Genomic DNA, 21,838 nt, shown 5'->3' with positions numbered 1-21,838 from the left:
AGTTGATTACCGCAAGTGGGACCAAAGTTTAAACAAGCAGTTATTCTCTAGCAGGTTTGGGAATGCAGTCATTTCTTGTCCTGATGAAGACCCTGTAATCATCTAAACTCCAGGGTTGAAGCGTTGACATGTCCACTTCATTGGCTTAACATCGAATGTGTAGAGGCACAGGGCCTGTATTTACATTGTTGTCAGGATATTTTAAGTCATACCCACCAATCACCTGTACTATGCCATCATATGGATCACCTACCTTTATTAGTATTGCAACATTGTCTATATTTACTTTGATTGTCAGGAATACGAGATACAAGCTTATTCAGTTACAAAATTGTTTTTTTTAGTATATGTGATGTTAGTAGCATGTGTGGCTGTAGATGCACATACAATGCATAATCTTGCCATCTAATGTTGGGCTTGGACTATTACCACTTGTTTATGGTCAAAGAAATCTTTAGAGTCATGCGGTACCCTGTGATCCCTACCTTAGGTAGTAATATATATGGGCACCAACTCTACTGTTACATTGTTTTTCTCCCCCATGAGGTTCGGGCTTGTTTGCCTGTGCTCCTGAATGTGAAACTCGGTTATTCGGGCTCACGAAGCTGAATCTGCCACTCCGGTCACCAAGAAGAACTTTTCTGCTGCCAGTCATCCCTTTCTGTTCCCTCAATGTGCTTTGGATACTCTTGGGGCCCTCGCAACATCCATGGAGGGTGATGGAACACACACGCCAAATACCCCATGTCTGTCCTCACAAGGTCTATAATTTGTCTCTCCCTTGACTATGACCATGCCACCTGCACTTTCTGCCTTTTCTTCTGGTGCAAGAAGACCCTTTGTCAAGGAGGTACAGACACTGGGCCCACATAAGGATGAGGCGGTCCACTGAATAGTTACTTCTGGCGAAGCCAACACCTATGAAGTCGAGGAATAGGAGGATGCAGGGTCTGTGGGCGTCTCTGACCACCAGCCCAGTCCAGAAGACATTGACTGGCCCTTCGAACCAGAGGAAGAAGACATTCCATCTGCTTCTCTCGACCCAGGACCTCAAACAAAGTTGACCTCCAGAGCTGTGTATATGGTTGAAGCCAAAGCACCCAAACATCAATCGAAGCAACACGCTAAGGCAGAGCACTGCCGTCCAGGGAGTCTGGACCTGTCCATAAGCTGCTACCTCCTACAGCTCCTCATCTGTCCCTTGTGGGCCCTGTCAGCACTAAGGCAATGCATTGGAGCAGAGACGAGATACAACTAAGGGTTTGGACCCCCATTGGCCTTCGAGGCCAGAGAAGTCCGTCTGCATCAAAACATCCTTCTCTGATGACTCTGTCTGACATATCCTCTAGAGACTTAAGGGGGAAATTGTCGAGAGACAAGCAAAGAATCATCCGTCATTGTATGAGGAAGATCTACTCAGGCCCTGCAGAGGCTTTTCCCAAGATAAGAGGCTGGCTTTTGAGTCATGAGATCAAGTGACTCCTCCTCTCAGTGATACCTCACATGGGCATCGAGTCCCTTTGTTAGAGTGTTTTCTTTCTGCCAGCCAGTTCGGACGTGTTTCCTCTCGCTATGGTGAATCTCGGTTCGGTATCTTCTGAATGTTATTTCCTCCTTTCTATCAACGTTGGTATAGTTTTCGAACACGTTTTCTACATTATTAATAGTCGATCTGATTTCTATTGTCTCGGTCGAATTAATGCCCACAGGGGCATCCATGACCTTTTTAGGTCTACTTCAACAGTTATAGTCGGAGAATGATGGGCTGATAGAACTAATTCAGTTTTATTCTGTCCTCGATGTCAATCCAAGTTTCTCTACACAGATCAACACTTGGTGTGTAATTTGTGTCTGTCTCCAGAACAAAAAGAAGAGACCTGCGATGCCTGTAGATCTTTTCAGTTATAGACTCTCCGGAACCAATGAGCGCATCGGTTTGAAATGGCATCAGAAGCAACAGAAGACACACCAACATCTTATGAGAAGAGCACGCGTAGGAAGAAATAGGGCACCACTCTGCCTTCTCCATTCAGGACTCTGACTCAGATCAAGACTCTGATGTTGAGCCAATCCATCCCACTGGCGCAGTACGTGAGTTTTCCTTCCTGCCCCTATTAAAAAGAGACACATTTTAGGAGACTTTAGACGAAAAGGACAAGGCTTCAGTCCACAATAGTACAACATCACCACAGACCAGTGGGTTCTATCAATTATCCAACATGCCTATTGTCTAGACTTCACTTCCACTCCACCAAACATTCCTCCTCGTTTCCACAAACTCTCATGACCATCTTGTTCTACTAAAAGAGGGGAGGTACAGTCCCTTCTTCTCAGATGGGGCTATAGAACCAGTTCCTTCATCCCAACAAGGGTTAGAAGTATATGCACTGTACTTCCTTATACCCAAAAAGGATGGTTCCTTAAGACCAATTCTAGATCTCAGCCCTTTCAATCTATACATACTGTCAGAGCATTTCCACGTGGTCACTCTACAAGATGTTATCCCCCTGTTACAGCAAGGAGATTACATGACAGCACTAGATTTCAAAGATGCTTATTTCCATATTCCCATACACCCAGCACACTGCCAATATCTATGATTTGTCATTGCAGGAAAGCATTACCAATTCAAAGTACTACCAATGGAGGTGACTACAGCCCCAAGAATTTTCACAAAATGCTTGGCTGAAGTAGCGGCATTCCTCAGAAGACAACACATACATGTTTTCCCATATCTGGACGATTGGCAAATAAAAGCCAGTACCATTCAACATGCCAGCAACCCACTCCGTACACAGTAGATCTTCTACACAATTTGGGATTCACAATAAATTACCTCAAATCCTATCTTCAACCCTCGCAAATACAGCCTTATCAGGGAGCAATTCTGAACCCTCAGTCAGCATTAGCATATCCAAACTCAGTAAGGATTCGGGCTTTTCAAAATCTAATCACTCAATTACAAGAGAATCATACTTACAAAGGAAAGCTTGTGATGCAGCCTTTGGGGATGATGGCTTCTTGCGTAGCCATCGTTCCCCTTGCAAGACTACATGTGTGTACTCTGCAGCACTGCCTTTCTCATCAGTGGCCTCAGTCACATGGTCATCTTCAGGATCTAGTGATGTTGGACCACCAGACCCACCACTCTCTGCAAAGGTGGAATCCCACTACCCTTTCAAAAGAGCGCCCCTTTCACGACCATGTGCCTCAGATCACTTTCACAGCTGATGCATCACAGATGATTTGCAGAGCTCACCTCAACAACCTTACCATACAAGGGAAATGAAACCCCATTCAACAGACTTATCACATCAGTTATTTGGAGTTGCTAGTAGTCTTTCTAGCACTCGGGGCATTCCTTACACAAATCTCACACAAAGTTGTGTTAGTCCATACAGACAACATGACAACAATTTATTATCTGCAAAAACAGGGTGACATTCATCTCATTTGCCCCTTCTAGCTCAGACAATTTTGAAGTGGGTGATTCACAATAACATTCAATTACTGGCATAATATCTCCCAGGAATGGCCAATCAACTAGCGGGTCTATTAAGCAGGACGCAGCACAAGTCCACAAATGGGAAATTCTCCCACAAGTACTTCACCAATAGATCTCTTCGCCATAGCAGAAAACTCAAAATGCCACAGGGGTGTGGAATTTATTAAAATATCTACTTGTCCAGGGGACAGGTTGCTTCTCAAATCTACTTGTCCTGTAAAAAGATCTACTTGTCCCTTTGGTGCCATGTAGTGTGGCGACAAATTATGGCAGCAATTAATAGCCTCTCTGATTATGCCAGGGCTACTACCATAGTAGGGCTTGAATACTTGGAGTTTCAATCCCTACTGTATCAATTTCCTTATTTTGCCACCTTTCTGCAGATCTGCATACTGGGGCTGGAGGAAGCAGTAAGCAATAGTTCCAGGGCTGGAATGCCTTTGAGTCTGCAAACCTACTAACCTGCATGTTTTAAAGATTTTTACCAGCTTCTCTCTAATATTTTCCCATAATAAGAAAGGTTGGACATTTACTCCTGACAATGGCAGAATTAGAACTTCTTCCAGGGTTGGGAAGAAAGTGGCTGGAGGGAAAATGAACTTGCAAATGCTCAATAGATTTTCACATGAGCAAATCTACACATCGTATTTACCCACGCTAAAATACAGTTCACAAATATTTTATAGGGGTACGACATATACCATGGGTGCACTTTTGTGACTTTCTTTAAGAATTTGGGGCCACAAGTAGGTAGGTTCAGATTTGTGACCTGCAAATTGCGAGTCGCAAATCCGAATGTAGGATGGTGTCCTTGACACCATCTGTGATTCGCAAGGGCTTCGCAAATGCCCACATCATGAATAATCATGAGGTGGGTCGCAATTTGCGACCCCCTCACGAATGGTGGCCTGCTGGAGACAGCAGACCACCATGTCTGTGACTGCTTTTCAATAAAGCAGTTTTTTTTGTAATGCAGCCCGTTTTCCTTAAAGGAAAACGAGATGCATAACAAAAACAAAAATTGAAACGTTTTCGTTTCATTTTTTCAGAGCAGGCAGTGGTCCACAGGACCACTGCTTGCTCTGAAAAAATGTTTACAGTGACATTCACAATGGGAAAGGGGTCCCATGGGGATCCCTTCCCTTTTGCGAAAGTGTTAGCACCCATTTGAAATGGGTGCAAACTGCGATTGGTTTGCGCCCGCGTTCGCGGTCACAAAACAATCCTACATTGCACTGCGAGTTGCAATTAGGAAGGGAACACCCCTTACTAATTGCGAGTCGCAAACCCGTTTTGTGATTCGGTAACCAGGTTACTGAATCGCAAAACTGGGATTGTGCATCGCAATGTGCTTTTTGCACGTCGCAAACAGCGAAAGACATGTGGGTCTTGGTCCCTAATTAGGTCTGGTGTTAACAAAGACATTTTGTTTTTATTAAACTTCTATTTCTCTCTTTTTCGGCTGGCTTTACTGTGAGTGATCGCATTCTGCTCTTCCACAAGGAGCATATTGCCACACAAAGTAGTTTTGTTCAGTGTCAGGAACTACAGTGGCAATCAGTGACGTAACGAAACTGGAGGGTGCCCCTTTGCAAAGAACATGGAGGAGCCCCCTCTCCAGACTCACTCAGGGCAGGTGCTGTGCTGAAGGGGCCCCCTGGAGGGCGGCTGCGGGGCCTTTGTTATGCCGCTGGTGGCAACGTGTGCTTTAAGAGTTCAAAAACTTTTTGGGGGGGGTTTGCCAATGTTTGTTACAATGTTTAGGGCCTGGTAGCTCCCACAACAATAAAGTGTTACAAAAGCCATGTCCAAACAAGACACGCATTGATGAAACTAAAAGACTTATAAAAATATGTCAGATCAGTTGGCTTTGTCAGTGTTTGTTTATTTTCATGCTTCCCATAATCGTGTTGAAAATGGTTACACTGATTTTCCATTAGAAATATTTTTGGGAAATACTAGCATGCATCAACACATTTTACTAAATGACACTTCATTTGCATATAATCAGAGAGCATTCTGGGAGCATTATACTTAGCCTCTTCGCCTAAACTTTTCAAACATGTGTGTACATGTTTTTTTGTTTTGTACTGGAACAACGTCAGTAGTGAAGTGTGACCTTAAAACATTTATTTACAGCACGCACCCTAATAATGAAGGCTTTCAAATAATGAACCATAAATACAAGTTCGAACAGCTTTATCTTTTGGAAACACATTACCTCAACTGCAGAGAGTTCAACTCTCTGTAAACAGGCAGCCAAAGGGTTTGTGCTGCAGGGGGTTGGGCCTACTTGTCCCAAGGACAAAGTAAACATAAAAACTTGTTGCCCTTGACCCCAAACAAGATGTAGGAATTCCACATCCCTGTGCCAAAACTTTGTGTCCAGATACCCACACTCTATGCAAATTGAAGCAGTCAGCCTTGATACACAATGCTATTGGACCTCTCTGTGGTGCCACATCACAAACTTCCAAACAGACGGTACCTTTCGAAGGAGACTCCAGCTTGCGTCTTGGCCTCTGAAGTCATAAAGTTTGGGTATTTAAAACTTCCTTCTGAATGTATGGACATTCTTAAAGAAGCATGCATACCTACAACTAGACAGCGTTTTGCTGCTAAATGGAAACTTTTTGTATATTACTGCCAACCTAAAAATATTGATCCACTTAAAGCTTCTGTAAAAGACATTGTTTGTTATTTGCTGCTTATTGAAAAAGCAAATTTAGCATACTCCTCTTCTACTAAACTTCACTTAGCAGTCATAGCAGCTTATCTCCAAAACACACACCATATTTCTTTATTTAGAATCCTGTTAGGCATTTCTGCAAGGGCTTAAAAGAGTTATTCCACCCAGAGTTTCTTCAGTGCATCAATGGAACCTGAACATTGTACTTACCAGACTTATGGATCCACCGTTTGAACCCATGCGTTCTTGCTCATTGCGATTTCTTTCATGAAAAGTTGGTTTTTTGGTAGCTATAACTTCTTTAAGAAGAGTAAGTGAAATACAAGAATTCACTTTGGAGGAATCTTTTTTCTAAGTACATAAAGATAAAATAGATTGTATTACAAAGTAGTTCCACCATTTCACATTAACCAATTTGTGAAGTTGCTAGTCTTTTTTCCCACAGCCAAAATCAATTGCTGAAAGAGCTGTCCATACACTTGATGTTAAAGGAGCTCTCAAGTATTACATTGACAGGACAAAAAGTTTTAGAAAATGAAAACAACTTTTTGTAGCCTTTTCAATGCCTCACAAGGGTAATCCAGTTTCAAAGAATGGATTAGCTAGATGGATAGTAACGTGTATTTAAACTTGTTATCCTAAAGCTAAAATACCACTACCAGTAGTTCCTAAAGCACACTCTACCGGGAAAGAAGGTGCTTAAATGTTTTTTTTTAGGAAACATTCCAATAGCAGATATCTGTAAAGCTGCTACTTGGTCTACACCACACACATTTACTAAACACTATTGTGTAGATGTTCTAGCTCGTTGGCCAAGCAGTCCTTAGGACACTTTTTCAAGCTACTCCAACTCTACAGACTAGCCACCGCTTACTTGGAGGGGACTGCTTTACAATCTGTGCAAAGCATGTGTATATACAGCTACCCATGCCTTTGAACGGAAAATGTTACTTACCCAGTAGACATCTATTCGAGGCATGTAGTGCTGTAGGTTCACATGATCCCTCCCCCCTCCCAGCATATTGTAAATATGTACATACATTGCATGGATATATATATATTTCTATCTTTACTTCTATCTTTACTTCACCCACCTGTGAGGAAAACAATCTAACAAAGGACTCTGTGCCCATGTGCAGTATCACCAAGAGGAGTCGCACGATCTCGTGATTCAAAAACATTCTACGAAGAAAAACAACTTGTAACACTTTGAGCCCAACACTAGATGCAGCCTTATGCAAAGCATGTGAATCTACAGCAGTACATGCCACAAATAAATTCCTTTTTGGCAGTTGAAGATGTTAGGGTATGTCTGTATCCAATGCTGTTTTCTGTAGGATGTCAGTGTAGAGGGATTCAATGTTCAATGTCATCAGAATTTCCTTCCTCTTAATGTGAATTGACCTCTCAATACATTTCATAAAATTCATACTGTCACATAGATAAGTTGAATCAATGGTTTGAAATAGTCACGAAGCGGGACTGTGTGTGAGGGAAGGGGTTGGTCAGGATGGGCGTTTGGAAAATAGGACCAAACCTAGTTCGTTCCCTAATTCCTTGTTGTTCATGTCTTCTGTTGGTGGAGTAAGAGAGAGCGTGCAGGGGAGTTGGGCTGCTCGTTCCATCTATCACATCCCTCCCATAAACAGAACAAAGTGAATGAGTAAGCATTGCTAGACAGGGTCTTGGTTCTGTAATAGATGCTCTTACCTCCTCACATAGCCCCCCTTGCAAGGGGCTAGGTAATCCCTCATGTTCTTGTTTCTGTGTGAGACTCCACCAATGATTTCAGCCGCATATTAATGAGACAGTCTGGAAGAGCGCATCAAGCTGTCTCATTTGGGAGTTTGCTGGCATCCAGAAGGCTTGGCCACCAACAAACTTCTTCTCACAACCCCCGCAATCAAAAGGAGTTTGTTCCGGATAAGGGGGACAAAAAACATTTTTTTAAAATTAAATACGAAATGGCCAGTGCAAGGGGGCCAACAAAAACACCATGATTATATGTCATGAGTGCGTCTTGGTGACACATTTCTTGATTTTTGTATATATATTAGTCATAAGAGTAGCCTCGGGTGTAAGTTTTACTCCTCCATCTCCTCATTCCAAAGAAGACATCTAATGCACTAAGTCCCAGGAATCAACAGACACACGGAGGGGGGAACGGAAAACAAGTCATCATAAGAAAATACCCACAAGTTATCAGATGTGAAAGAAGGTAGCCCTTGTTTAAAATGAAACGCTAACTATATAATCACTGATCAAGAAGAGTTTGGGAGACTTAAATCTTTGTTTTCTGAGCAGGTGAGAAAAAGCTGTCATTCAGGTTTGTGCGTTTCAGACATAATATCCTTTCTAGATTGGAGCAAATTTCCCATGTCCATCTATCCAAGAGATGTTGCCTTGACCTCATATCGTGAAATTCGAAACAGAGAGAACACAAGTAAGACATCTCGGGAGACTGGGCAGCCATGGCAGTAATCCTGCAGCTGCAGATAGTGTGTTTAAATCACGGCACAGCCAACTCCGCCTTCACCATTTGCCTGGGGTAATAACCTTGACCAATGTCACCTGCTATTACACTGATTAAAAAGATGATACTCTTAGAGCTATAGAAAATGAGTTTTTCCTCTTGTTCTTACCGAACTGTTCATATATTATAGTAATCTAAATATTTTGGTGATTTATGTGATAAATAATCTAGATCATGGGAAATGTATATCGCACCCAGTTTGCTATACTATTCTATATACTCGTTTTAAAAAATAGTAAATCAACTTGTGTCACAGAGTGATATACAACAGCAAATTGACATTCTAAAATATTCAGGAGAAAACTCTTGTGCTAATTCCCCTGCTCTGTTTTTCAGAAGAAGAAAAGGGACAGAAAAGAAAACGGGAACCTGAAGACGAAGGGGATGAAGATGATTAAATCCAACTGTGTATTTTAATAATATGTCGTAAATTTGACTGTTTTTACCCTGTATTCCCGTAAATCATTTATCCCTTCCACACTTTTTTGTTTTTCTTTCTTCCCTTGATCGTGATGTTGCTGTGGGAATAATAGGTGATGTCTGTTGATCAGAGAGGGAATAAAAGCGACTATTTTATTGCCAGTCCGACAGTTTTTTTAATTGGTAAATTTTCTTTGTGTTTAGTTGAATTTCTATTCATATGAAGCCATGTGGTAAATGTGTTTCTTATTATTGGAGTGATGACTGGACACCTTTTAAAAAAAAATGATATTAAAAATATAATAAAAAATTAATTAATAAAATACCCGAGATTTAATTTGAGGTGGCTGAAGCATGGGGATGGCTTTAGCCTAGTCTGGGAATCCGATGGGGGATGATGAGCCTATTGTATGTCTGTTTATGGTTCAATGTATGTTGTGTAAGGAACACGAGTCTTTTAGGAGATAATGGCTCCAGCAGGTATTTGTGTACACTGCTTCTGTCTAAGCTGACCTGTTAAAGCAGCAGTCCTTTGCGAGTGACTATTTGGTGTTCATTTCTTGTTTTCTGTTATTTGCTTCACATACACGTTTTGTGCAAATATCCACACCTCTATCTCCAAGTTAAATTATGAAACATCCAAAATGGCAGTGTACACCCACGTATTTCCCCTTCTTTTCTTTCAAAGAGATTCAGTAAATGGTTGAGGTTAGTCTGCATACCTAAGACCTAGAGGAAGCAAAAAGTAGATTGAGAAGGTTTTGATATATGTATATAATTAGTTTAGTTCCCTTCATGAATCCAATGTGAGATTGCCTGTAAATAGTGGTAACATTGTTAAGTTCCCTTATAATATTTGTGTGAAAGTTTTGCATTATTTTTGTTTTTGGACTGGTGCATCCAAGCAAAAATCTAGCCGATGTTGAGGTCCTCAACGACAGAAGGCTCTTTCCAATCCCTGACTTTCTAGAGAACGTGTTTTTTTTTTTAACACTTGTAATACTAAAGAAGAAATTGTGTGCCACTTTAGGCAGAAGTAAAAGCTAATTTAATTAACTTTAGTAATAAGGATCTGCTTGCCATTGTGCTACAGAGTTTGAGTTCCCTGCGTGCAGAAGAGACTTAAGGCATGCAGTGTAGATTTTTTTCCTACACACCTGCATGATATAAGAGTGTAAATTTGTATTTTCCTACCTTGTGGAAGTTTGTGAAAGTGGCTGAAATTCCCCAGTGAATGTACAGTTTTCATTTTTGCCCCTTTCCATTAGTTTTTCTGATGACCTCCTTTCTAAATGGCAACGCATCTGTATAAAGCATCTGCAGTTCTGTCCCCCTTCCCTAGAGGAGCCAGATCTTGAATTTTACTTTTGTTTGTCATATAAACATTTCAAATAAATCTGTTTTATACAATTTTGGTGACTTTTCCTTCTGTTCACTTGGCCGCAGTAATCTAGGAAACTTTACAGGGTTTTCCATTCAACAGCGTGTGTGTGTGTGTGTGTCTCGGTCTTGGATTATTAATTTAGGCCCTATGCTTAAACACTGTTCCCTGGGGAACTTTCGTTGTGCATGGTGTTCAGTTTTATTCTGGTGAAGCTAAATTTCCATATATCAGTGCACCTTTTGAGTAGCTACGTTTCTCATGAGCTATGCGGTCTGTGAGTAATCAAATGTCCACCTTGTTAATGTGTCTTACTGCAATGTCTTAAATGTCTCGGATGGAGCACTGAACAAGGGGAGGGGTATTAAGTTGGCAACTGGAATAGAGTCTGTACTACTATCAGTCAGAAAACCTGGGCCCCAGTGAATCCCTTTACTCCACTCATATATTCCGGTCTCTGTCATACTAGCGACATAATTGCAAGTAACACACACATTTTTAAAAATGTTTTATGCATGATAGTGCAGTCACCCACTCTGCTTATCATTATATTTGTATTCGTTTCTCTTGGGCCCAGGTTGATCCTGGTATTCCTGTTTTTTTAGCTGGACCCCATTACTGGAAAAATAGCAACATATAAATCCCAAACCCAAGGTACCTCGCTGAATCACATTGTTAGTTCTAGAACCTCAGATATGTACTCACCAAAAGCAAACCGAACTAGTGCAACAGCTTGCTCCCTGGACCCCATAATTCATCATTATCTGCCATCAACAACGTTTTGAACTTAGTAACTTGAGAAATCTATAACCTCCACAAGCCTAAAAGTTGATTGACTTTTAGCCAGTAACAGAGGATATCTTCTTATCTTAGTCTTCAAAGCAGTCCCTAGATTGCACTCCTTTACCATGCCCACAACCCTTACCTGCGATCTTAAACCTTCCCTTGTTCACAGTACCCAAACCCAGTTTCATTTCATTCTGATTTTGGTCAGTTTGTCTACCTGGCCAATTCCACTCAAACACTCTTTGGACCGCAGGGTATTTGCACATGAACCACCTTCAGGAATCGTTAAATATAAAATAAAATGTCAGTACTCTGCGTTTAGAATGAGTCTGCACACTGTCTTACTCAAACGTGATGAGAGCAATCATGCAGGGAATTCCCACAGCAGCTGCCCGGTAAAGTAGACGTTTATACCAAAGCATCAAAATCTTCTGGATTAGGAGCAGGTGATTCGCTAGGAGGATGCTGCTTGTATTAGAAAGAAGTCTCATGAGAGGGAATCTTGGAGCAACGTCCTGTAAATACATCTAAACATGGAGTCCGGCTCCTCATCATTTTATATGCACAGAAGTTTTGAAAGTTCACATCTACATTGCCCAGTATCACTTTCGTTTCACTACGAGGGCTTCCAGTCAGTACTTTTTGGAGGCCTGGTAAAAGATAGTAGCCTTTTCAAGATGCATGATTGGATCCGCCTTGTTTTGTTTTACAGCCCCAGCTCCTAGTTCTCCACTATTTATGCTAAACCACAGCAACGGTACATCAACTCTGTGTTCATTAATTCAATTGCTTGCCCTTCCCTATGCTCACATTCTTTTATGTCTTCATCATTTGGAGGATATGAAAGATCTAGAAGAACAGCCGAGATCTTATTATTTTCTTGTACTTTTTTTTTTTCTTCAAGTGATAAGTGAGTTAAACCTCTATACAGAAGGTAGAGGAAAAAGAATAGCAAGAACAATTAGACTTTGCATTCTGTTGCTTCATTCCTCGCTTACAATCACACTTATTTCGCCCTATCAAAAATCCACCACTCTGGAACAACATCAGCAATATCCATTTCTGAGAGGAATGGCCAATGGCTACTTCTTAGCGCTTTTCCCGTCCACTAATCCCCATAAATCCGGTACAATATCGTCCCTGGGATTGGCAGACCAACTACAACCTAAAAGGTCAAAAATTATTCAGCTACGACAATGTATTGTGCAGCATCGAGCCCAGGCCTGAACAACACAGGTGGCCCTGACCATGCGAGGGATATCGACCTTGGAGCAGCCCACTAGCGGGAAAAGCGTTCCGGACCTGGGAGTCACTGGTGCCTTGCGGTGACTCTCTGTGGCCTCGGTGACCGCCTGGAAAGGACCGGGGAGAGCAAGGTAGGGAGAACAGAACCCTGTGGGGATTTTCAGGCTGAAAGAAGAGAAGACGCAGCTGTCGCTTTGAGCGCAGCCTGACCTGTGCAGGAGTGGCCTCGATTGAGCAGTGGTAAAAAAGCTGAACACCCTGAGATACTGGGTTGAAGTCAAGCCTAGATCAGACCTGAAGACTGTGTGCAAACAAGTCATGGCCTGCTACATCATCCCCCATCCCACCCCCCCACACACAAAAATAACCACACACACAGTGCTGTAAAGGCCCATGCGGAAGCGGTGCAGGCCGTGAAGAACCACAGTTTGGGCCCAATCAGTCCATGTCCGTCATTATGGGGGTCCTCCAGGTGGTGAGAAACTGGTGACTCTTGGCCTCTGTGGGGAGGTGTGGGAACCCCCAATCGCGGTCACTCTCCTGCTGGGACTAAGGTGCTCCACATATTAACAGGCAAGGGAGAGCTACCAGTTGTTAAAAATATACAGCCTGAAAAGAAAAAAAGATGCTGGAGACAATTAACTGGGGCCAACAAATAGTATGGCAAGCTTAAGCCAGCATTCATAGGCAAAGCTGCTCAATAATATGCTTGATCTTGCTAAATGGAAGAACTGATCAAACACATTGATGGTGATTTTTTTACCCTTTACATCACATGGACACAACACCGTCCTATACCTAAACACCGAAAGCAACAGCCCCTGAGGTCACTTCTGAGTTACTGCATTTGCTAGGGGGCTGAGGGACAAGCGGCAGGAACCCCGACAGGCCGCTGGGGACATATCTATTACCCCCAGGCTGGCGAGGGTGAGTACTGTGGTGACGCCTTCTCATCACTCAGCTAATTGATGCTGCTTGGTACCTTGGCAAGGCCCATCAGATAAACAATGATGGGCAAGGGAGCGCATGCGCACCAGACCAAGTTGGATAAATATGCCCTGCCAAAGAGCTGACGACAAACATGGAGACTCCAGACCAAAACGCTTCTACATTTCTGAAACATCAGAAAGGTGAGACTCTGCTCCATGATATAATTAAAACAATAAAGTGGGTATGGCTGTCCCTAGAGACCAGGATTGACTGTGGTAATGGAGGTCACGCTGTTCCGCGCAGATCTGATCAAAATGGGCACCTGAGGGAAAGTAGTGGAGGACTTAACTGCCCTACTACAAGTGTACACGGGGGAAAATTGAAGGCACAGGTCAGTGACCTGCAGAACCATCACCAAGACCTTGCAGGCTCAATTTGGAGGACTATGAAGGCCGATCAAGGCGTAATAATATTTGAATTATTGGAGTGCCAGAACAATCTGAGGACCAACGGATGATTTATTTTTTGAAGATCTAATTCTAAAAAAAACCTCCAGCCATGTGGTCTTTCCAAATACTTTTCAGTTGAGTGTGCTCACTGTGTACCTGGCGCTCTGCCACGTCCGGGAGCATCATCTTGTGCAGTAATGGAAAGAATTTTCAATTACTGAGACGTCATCCTACAGGCGGCTCTTAGTGCCCCACCACTCGTGTACGAAAATGCGACTCGCCTTTTTTCCAGGATTTTACACTTGAAGTTCAAAGACAACGTGGCTCTTTCCTTGAGGTCAAGAGAGCACTGCAAGAGCGTGCAATTAAGTACTCTATGCTTTTTCCAGCAAAGTTGAGAGTTGCTGCGGAAGGTAAAACATGGTACTTTACAACGCCCCAAGAAACCTGGGATTGGCTGGAGAGATGAAGGGCAGGTGGAGGACCCAAACATCAGACACACCCTAGACAGAAGAAACGAGCAACTTCATGTCGGGACAAAACGGTGACGCTGGGAGTTCAGGGGAATTAGATGAATCCCCACAAATGGATGTAATCACGGAATCCACAAACTGAAAGACATTGGCTCATGCTGGCCAAAATGTATCGATATTGTTAGTTTCTGAATTATGTACACCAGTTGCCATTATTGCCCAACCTCCACTGGCAGAATGACGACAAACTATGGAAGGCGGCCAGTGGGTTGGAAGAAACACAAACAATGCAGCAGCATGGACTTGGTAAAACCTTTCCATTTACTGTCAGGGGTGGGGAGGTAGATGAGAAACTCTTCAGGATTGGCTGTAGCCACCACTAGCTGCATATGTTGTACTGGGGTGACAGGCACTCTGCAGAGATTGTGGGGGAGGGAGTAGGCTGGCAGTTTTAGGTCCACTATGCAGGGAAGCGGGGAGGGGGGATTTAATGGGAATTTGTTCTGTTTGGTGTTTTCTGCTCTTGGTTTAGAATTCAAAGTGTGGCACACTGTCAGAGTCACAATCTGCTCGCCCTTACTAGCCTGCTTATTGTGGCAACAAACCCAGCCTGACAGCACTTACTCCTGCTCATTACTAAAATCTTCGCGCAGTCATACATATACCTACAACGGCCCCGGATATCAAAATAATGTTGTTGAATGTTAACGGACTAGGAGGCACTCAGGAGATGGGTAGGGCTACAATACCGAAAGAGACATGCCCCAGACATGGTCCTTTTACAGAAGACACATCTGCAAGATAGCACAAAGCATTAGGTAGATGGGTGTACAAGAGGAGAGTTATTGCTGGTTACACCTCCGGGTCCAGGGGAGTAGGCCTCCTCAAGCTTAAATCCCTACCATTCACAGTACAGAACACATGGGTGGATCAATGTGTGACGTATGCGGCACTCATGTGATAATGGAAGGGTACCACCCTCAATATCGCAACTGTATAAATTCCCCTGAAGCTACACAATGAGGCGTTCTCTGACCTGAGCGCCCTTCTGATGCGACTTCCAGAAGGCGCATTGATACTTGGCCGTGATTTTGATGCAACCCTCTGTGAGACTACAGATCGGTGGCCATCTAGACAAACTGGAGTGACTCGTCACCCACTGACTGATTTCTTAATGGCCCTCGGACTCGTTGACACGTGGCGTACTCTTAATCTAGGAGAGCTCCAGTATACATTCCACTCCGGTGCCCATGGTAGTCTATCGAGGATCAATTATATCCTTATTCTGCCCCACCTGATCCCCCGCTTTCAAGAGGTTTGTCACCTTACAAGGTGCATATCTGATCACTACGGTTTGGGCAGTCTGTGGCTTGCCTGACCAGGTCTGTCACAGGTGAGTTGTACTTAATCCCTGGTATATAGAAATACCTCACATTTGGGAGGAATGCCGTGTAACCACAGAAAATAATTTAAAGGAAAATGAGAGATCAGTGGACACAACACAATGCTGTAGGAGGCATACAAGGCTGTTATAAAAGGTCAGGGACTCTCATTGATATTAGGGCATAAAAAATAAATAAAAAAAAGGAAGTGTTTGGAGAGAGAGAGAGATTCATGACTTGGAATCTGGACTCTTGGGTCCAGAATCAAAGAATGTACGACACCGCCTAGCCTTCAAACAGAAGGAGTACAGAAATATAGCTACGGAGGAAGCGAAAGCCCACTATCTTGCTACCTAACATTGTCTTTATGAGGTAGGAGATAGAGCAGGGAAGCTCCTAGCGTGGCTTGATGGCAAAAAGAAAGTTAAGAGATGGGTAATTGAAATATTAACTGCCACAGGAGAACAGAAACTGAATAGGCAAAGCATAGCAAATGCCTTTCCAGCCTATTTTGATCAAATATACTCTTCGACTTCAGCTTATAAATCCCGGGAGCTGTTATCTGATATTCGACTCCCCAGCCGTACACACTCTTTCAAGCTCCTACTTGAGCAGGAAAATACAGAGGATGAGATAGAACTGGCAATCTGAGACCCTAATTCTGGAAAAGCAATGGGGCCCACTGGTCTCCCAGTTGAGATGTACAATATCACGGCACCAGTGATAACCTCGTATCTACTTCAAATGTTTCTTGAAAGTCGCAAAGCAAGCTCATTACCAAGGAGATCGGAGAATAGCCACCATTGTTGTAATACACAAGGAAGGCAAACCGCCAGAAGACTGTGCATCATACAGGCCTATTTTATTGCTAAATACAGATGTTAAAATATTGGCTAAGCATCGGGCCTGACCACTGGTCTCAGTGGTCACAACGCTAATCCACCCCGATCAATCCAGCTTTATGCCAGGGTGCAATACTGTGCTTAATCTGAGGTCCCTACATGGTGTACTGGGTTGTGCGGCAAGGATCCGAGAAGACGCCCTTGTGCTTTCCCTTGATGCACGCATGGCCTGTGATATTGTCAAATGTCTACTTATGTTTGAGGTTTTGGAACGGTTTGGCTTTGGCCCTCGCTTTTTGTCATGGATACGACTCCTTTATATTGACCCTCTAGCTCAGGTAACGGTGAATGGTGGCACGTCCTCGGTGTTCAAGCTTTAGCAAGGCACCTGTCAAGGCTGCCCTCTCTCCCCCTTGATATTTGCTGTCACCCTTGAGCCACTCACAGCTTGGAACCGGGGAGACCCTCTGATCAGAGGGCTTCGTTGGATGGCAAACTGGGAGGACAGGATCTCCCTCTACACAGACAATATTTACTCTGTTGCTGATCCAGACCACACCCTACATAAGGTATTGCATATCTTCACGCTTTTCCATCAGTACTCTGGGTATGCCATCAATTGGAATAAATCTTTGATCTACCTTCTACACAGATGGGCGCTGCATCTGCTGAGTGACTGTGCCACTCAGGTAGTGAAAGAAGGGTTCGATTTTTTTTTTCTTTTGAGGATCTACATCACCGGGGATCCATATATTTTTTACACCCACTACCTAGAACCACCCCCCATTAACTTGTTTGCAGAGAGTCGCTCAACACTGGAGGGCCTTACCTCTGTCATTCTTGGGGGAAGCTGCTTTATTTAAAGTGCAGGAACTTCCCTGTTTTCTCTATGCCTTGCAAAATACACCCTACCCGATCCCGCAAACCTATTCCCAAGCCATCAACCGAGAGATCAGAATATTATTATGAGATGAAGGACCTGCGAGAATAGCATCCAAAATAATTCACCAGGAGCTGGTATGATGGCAGTATAGCCCTACCAGACCTATAGAAATACAACTGGGCAGCACAACTCGTAGCCATCAACCTCTGGGTCCATCTCCCTGATTCTGAACCAGCTTACCAATTAGACAGGCTGGCGTTGGGTCCCGGGGGTTATCGCAAGGCCACTTTCATGGACAACCATGCACCACATCAGTCCCAGGACCGACTGCGGTTACCCTCACACTGGCATAAAGGATTACACACCTTGGGCTGGCAAGATAGGATCACACAGACCACACCCCTCTGGGACATGGCACACCTAGGCATCTTGGGGACACATTGTAGATTCCACAAATGAGACCTCATTGTGATTGCAAGGGAGGGAAATCTGTGGACACAGGGTGGAGCCATTCAATTTGCTGACTTACAATCTGAATACCAACTGGGACCCACAGAGGCCTATCGCTACCTGCAAATCAGCCATGCACTGCAGAAGGCGTTGCCAAAAAGGGAAGAACTCCCAGAGATCCTCTCTTGAAGATAGACTGTTGACTGATTATATGCTCAAAAAGGCAGTGTCCCTTACATACCGCAAAATCATCAATTCGCCTGATGTCCTTATCTGCTTTCAGGAACACTGGGAGTGAACTCTTGGAAGTCTAGAAGACGATAAATGGCCTGAGGCTTTAGCATCCCCAAATTTCGTCTAGTGCAACAACTTTTTTTTTTTACATAGGTGCTATTATGCATGTACTACCCTAGTGACAGTAGGCATGGCAACAACGATTTGTGTTTTTGGAAATGTGGTCAAACTGGCAACTTCTACCATATGATATGGAGCTGCCCAGCTATAGAGGGGTATTGGGGATCCTGGTGAGCGGTCTAAATAATGTGTGTGTGAGTGCTATTGAGGCATCCCTGTAGTGGTGCCTCTTAAATATATATGAGGACACTGACCTTTCCTGCATGGACTGCATTCTGATGACCTTGGGGTTAATTGTAGCTAAAAGTAACATTGCACGTGGTTGGAGAGATGAACAGCCACCACAGCTGCATGACTAGAAGTTGGATATGGACTGGTGCATGCTTTCGGAGAGGGCGGTCTGTGAAAGCAGGGGCTGTGTGGGTAAATGGAACGATTATAGGAGTGGGTTGTGCTACCGTCTTGGATCTTTAGGGAACAGTGCTTAGCACCCGGAGCAGACAGAGACTGCTTATGTACAATAACTTGCCTATGTAATGGGTGGTGGGTAAAGAGCGGGAGGAAATAGTGAGGGAACGGACTTGAGTTGGTTGTGACTTGAAGCTACACTGTATTATGTTTTCTGTTGGATTTTATTTGCAACAAAAAGATCTATAAAAGAATATGCATTTATTTGGGTTTACTTGGAATATTAGGAACACCTCCTAGAAATATGTACGTGATAGTAGCAGAAACACCTCGTTTTCAAGGGCAAAACCGAGGGACGATTAGTTCTGCAGGATGAGCTGTCAGTTGAATATTGATTTCTCGAAAGCATCAACAGAGGAGTAACCAGCCTCTTTCAAGACGTTATCCCCCCTTTTGGTCTCTTATTGAGAGGGCAATTCCATCGCTCGTAACTAAAAATGTGAAAAACCTTCATTTCTCTGAAATTTCTCTTGCTTTTTCCTCTGAAGACCAGTGAAAGGGGGCAGAGGGTAGAGTGTTCAATGGCAAGCACTATGCAACCAAACTAACCAGAGCTAAGCGATCACTTAGGAAGCCACATGTATGTTTGTTTCCCACAGAGAGAGCAAGTTTCCTCTTCAGCTGTCCTAGGACTCCTCAGGGGAAGATGACGTCTGGAAAGCCTATCTGAGAAATAATGGAAAAGGAGATTGGATTCTTGCGCTGACCTACAGTCACATTGTTTTAGCTGGTGCCCAAACGATCACTGCCATTTTCTTTATTGCAAACCTGTCCTTTACAAAGAGCAGCTTGATGGATGTTAGGGTTCACATATTTGGATTGGATATTGGTCATTTCAGATCGTTCAGGATTGCACTGCTCACATTTTCTTCACATTCAAGAATAAAATGGCCATGCTAGTGCAGGTCAGCACACTGATCCAACAGGATTGAAACCTTCTTCAGAAAGACTTTGACTTTGTGGCACAGTTGTGTTGGCCCTCTTCATACTTTAGTTTGAGAACACAGCCACATGAATAGCCAGCCAATCAAGCCTGCTGTCAAAAGATTTGGTCAGACATACTGAGGAAGAAGTTAGCTAGGATGTCGCTTGCCACCAGGGTCGCAGGTTGTGAAATCGGGTAGAAAGTAAAAGTTACTTGGGTAACAGTATGTTCGTAGTATGCTCGGCTGTATACACATGCTCTGCACACTGCTGCCTTCTAGTGTTAAGGTTGGACATTGTAACTTGTTTTCTTTAGAAGAATTGTGCGTCACAAGACGTGATTCATCCCAATAGTCTATAATGTTTGAGGACACAGGCTCCGTGTCTGATTGCTACTTTCCTCCATCGGGTTCGGGCCTTTCGAATATCGGCTCTAGACCAACGCTTGGGTGCTGACTTTTCTGGCCTACCTCTGACACTTTTACACTTCTGATTCGGACAACCAGTGATCTCAACTGCTTCCTCAGTGACTCTGGGTAGCCCCGCGACTGGTACTCTCAGACCCTCCATCGGTAGGCACACTGCGCTCAGTACTCTTGGGCAAAAACGAGTTGTACCTTCGACGTTTGCCTAGAGGATGATGCAGAACGTGACCCTTCCAATTCTGTTCTAGTTGCAACATCAAATACCCATGGTAGGAACAGTAGGATATCTGCAACCTTTGTCTCTCCCCTAACCACGACAACAACATTTGCAACTTCTGTGCTGCCTTATGTTGCAAGAGACATTTTGTTACTGGAGGGAGAGATGCTGGGCACACCATAAGATGCAGCAGAAAATATCGCCCAAGACATGCAACATGTTTGGGAAGTAAGATCTGCTCTGATCAGGAAACAGACTCCTCGGGCCTTCCAGCAGCACACCCAACTCTTTGACTAAACTTTCTGGTCTTTACACCAGGAACATGCCCAGGTTTGCAGCTCCTGTGCCCAGAAGCCAGGTAATAAAACCTCATTCGCAAAAGCTTGACCGGGCCAAGCCATAAAAGACAACATCCCTTGGGTCCAGCTCCAACACCTGGTGCTGACTGACCTCAAGATCAAACCGTAGCACCCACCAGGCTGCCACCCAAAAACATCAAGTCATGTCACCAGGCAACTCCTCATCCACCCTGAGGCTTCTAACGTCCTCCTTCATAGCTGAGACTTACACAGAAAGTGGCAGCCAAACTGACACTGAAACCACCTTTGACAATGAGGTCGGACAGTACTGAGGTCCCAATCCTCTTACATCTGCCAGAGGTCTACGGAACCAAGCAGAGGACTCACTAAGGCACCCTTGGGTGAGCATTCACTTACCCCTTCATGCATACCCCTGAAAGTGCAAGATTCACCTTTGAGGAGTAGATGGGTTTTGAAGCACCCAGACCCGCCCACTGCAAGAAACTAAGAGAAAAGGGTACAAGCACCTCCACCCAAGCCTCCTACTTCACAGCACTCTCCTCCACTATCACCACTTCTGCTCCCCCACAGCTACCTACTCACCTTTTCCCGGTCACCATCTCCTGATAAGTTGGACAGGTCAGTTTGCAATTTATCTGACCTAGGTAGGGCTAACAACTCATGAGACCACTATGATGAGCCCTCAGCACATAGGGTGGGGGTTGACCCCTTGGAGACTTATGATATAGGCCTCTACCCACCCAAATCGCCAACACCTGACAACTCCACTGCCTTCCATGTAGTCATTCTGAGGGCTGGCAAACACCATAAACTAGACATGCACATCTTTCAAGAGGAGAATGACTTCCTCGTGGAGTTTCTCTCGAAAACGGAAAGGTGCATGACGTTACTAACCATTCTAAAATACATGTTGAAGACTGCCCCAGACAACTTCAAGGAGCCGTTAAAGAGCAAGGTGTCATGCCTAGGATGAACAAAAAATAAAAGGCCCCACCCTCTGACCCACTCTACATCCGTGTTCAGGTTCCCCTAGACTCCCATGTCCAGAGAGCACGGAAACATGCTTCGGCACAGGCAACAGGGGATGCTTCCCAAAAGAACAGGAGGCAAGTGTATTGGTAATCCTGGCAAGCAGACGGCAGCGAGCTATGCCATCCACTAG

The 21,838-nt window shown here is 43.9% G+C and overlaps 1 protein-coding gene across 2 annotated transcripts in view; it reads left to right on the top strand.

The window, feature by feature from the left end:
* The window catches only part of ANP32A (acidic nuclear phosphoprotein 32 family member A), a 97,802-nt gene extending 87,245 nt beyond the window's left edge, over positions 1 to 10,557 (top strand). For both annotated transcript variants that reach the window (XM_069222917.1, XM_069222919.1), the window contains one exon: positions 9,064 to 10,557. In XM_069222917.1, the coding sequence (XP_069079018.1) occupies positions 9,064 to 9,125 (62 nt within the window). In that variant the 3' untranslated portion in view covers positions 9,126 to 10,557. The remainder of the gene's footprint in view (positions 1 to 9,063) is intronic.
* Positions 10,558 to 21,838: the final 11,281 nt, after the last annotated feature.

Source organism: Pleurodeles waltl, chromosome 3_1 (assembly GCF_031143425.1).
Source record: "Pleurodeles waltl isolate 20211129_DDA chromosome 3_1, aPleWal1.hap1.20221129, whole genome shotgun sequence".
In the NCBI taxonomy this organism is placed as follows: Eukaryota; Metazoa; Chordata; class Amphibia; order Caudata; family Salamandridae; genus Pleurodeles; species Pleurodeles waltl.
Note: the sequence above shows the minus strand (reverse complement) of the source record. Positions and strands in the feature narration are given on the sequence as shown.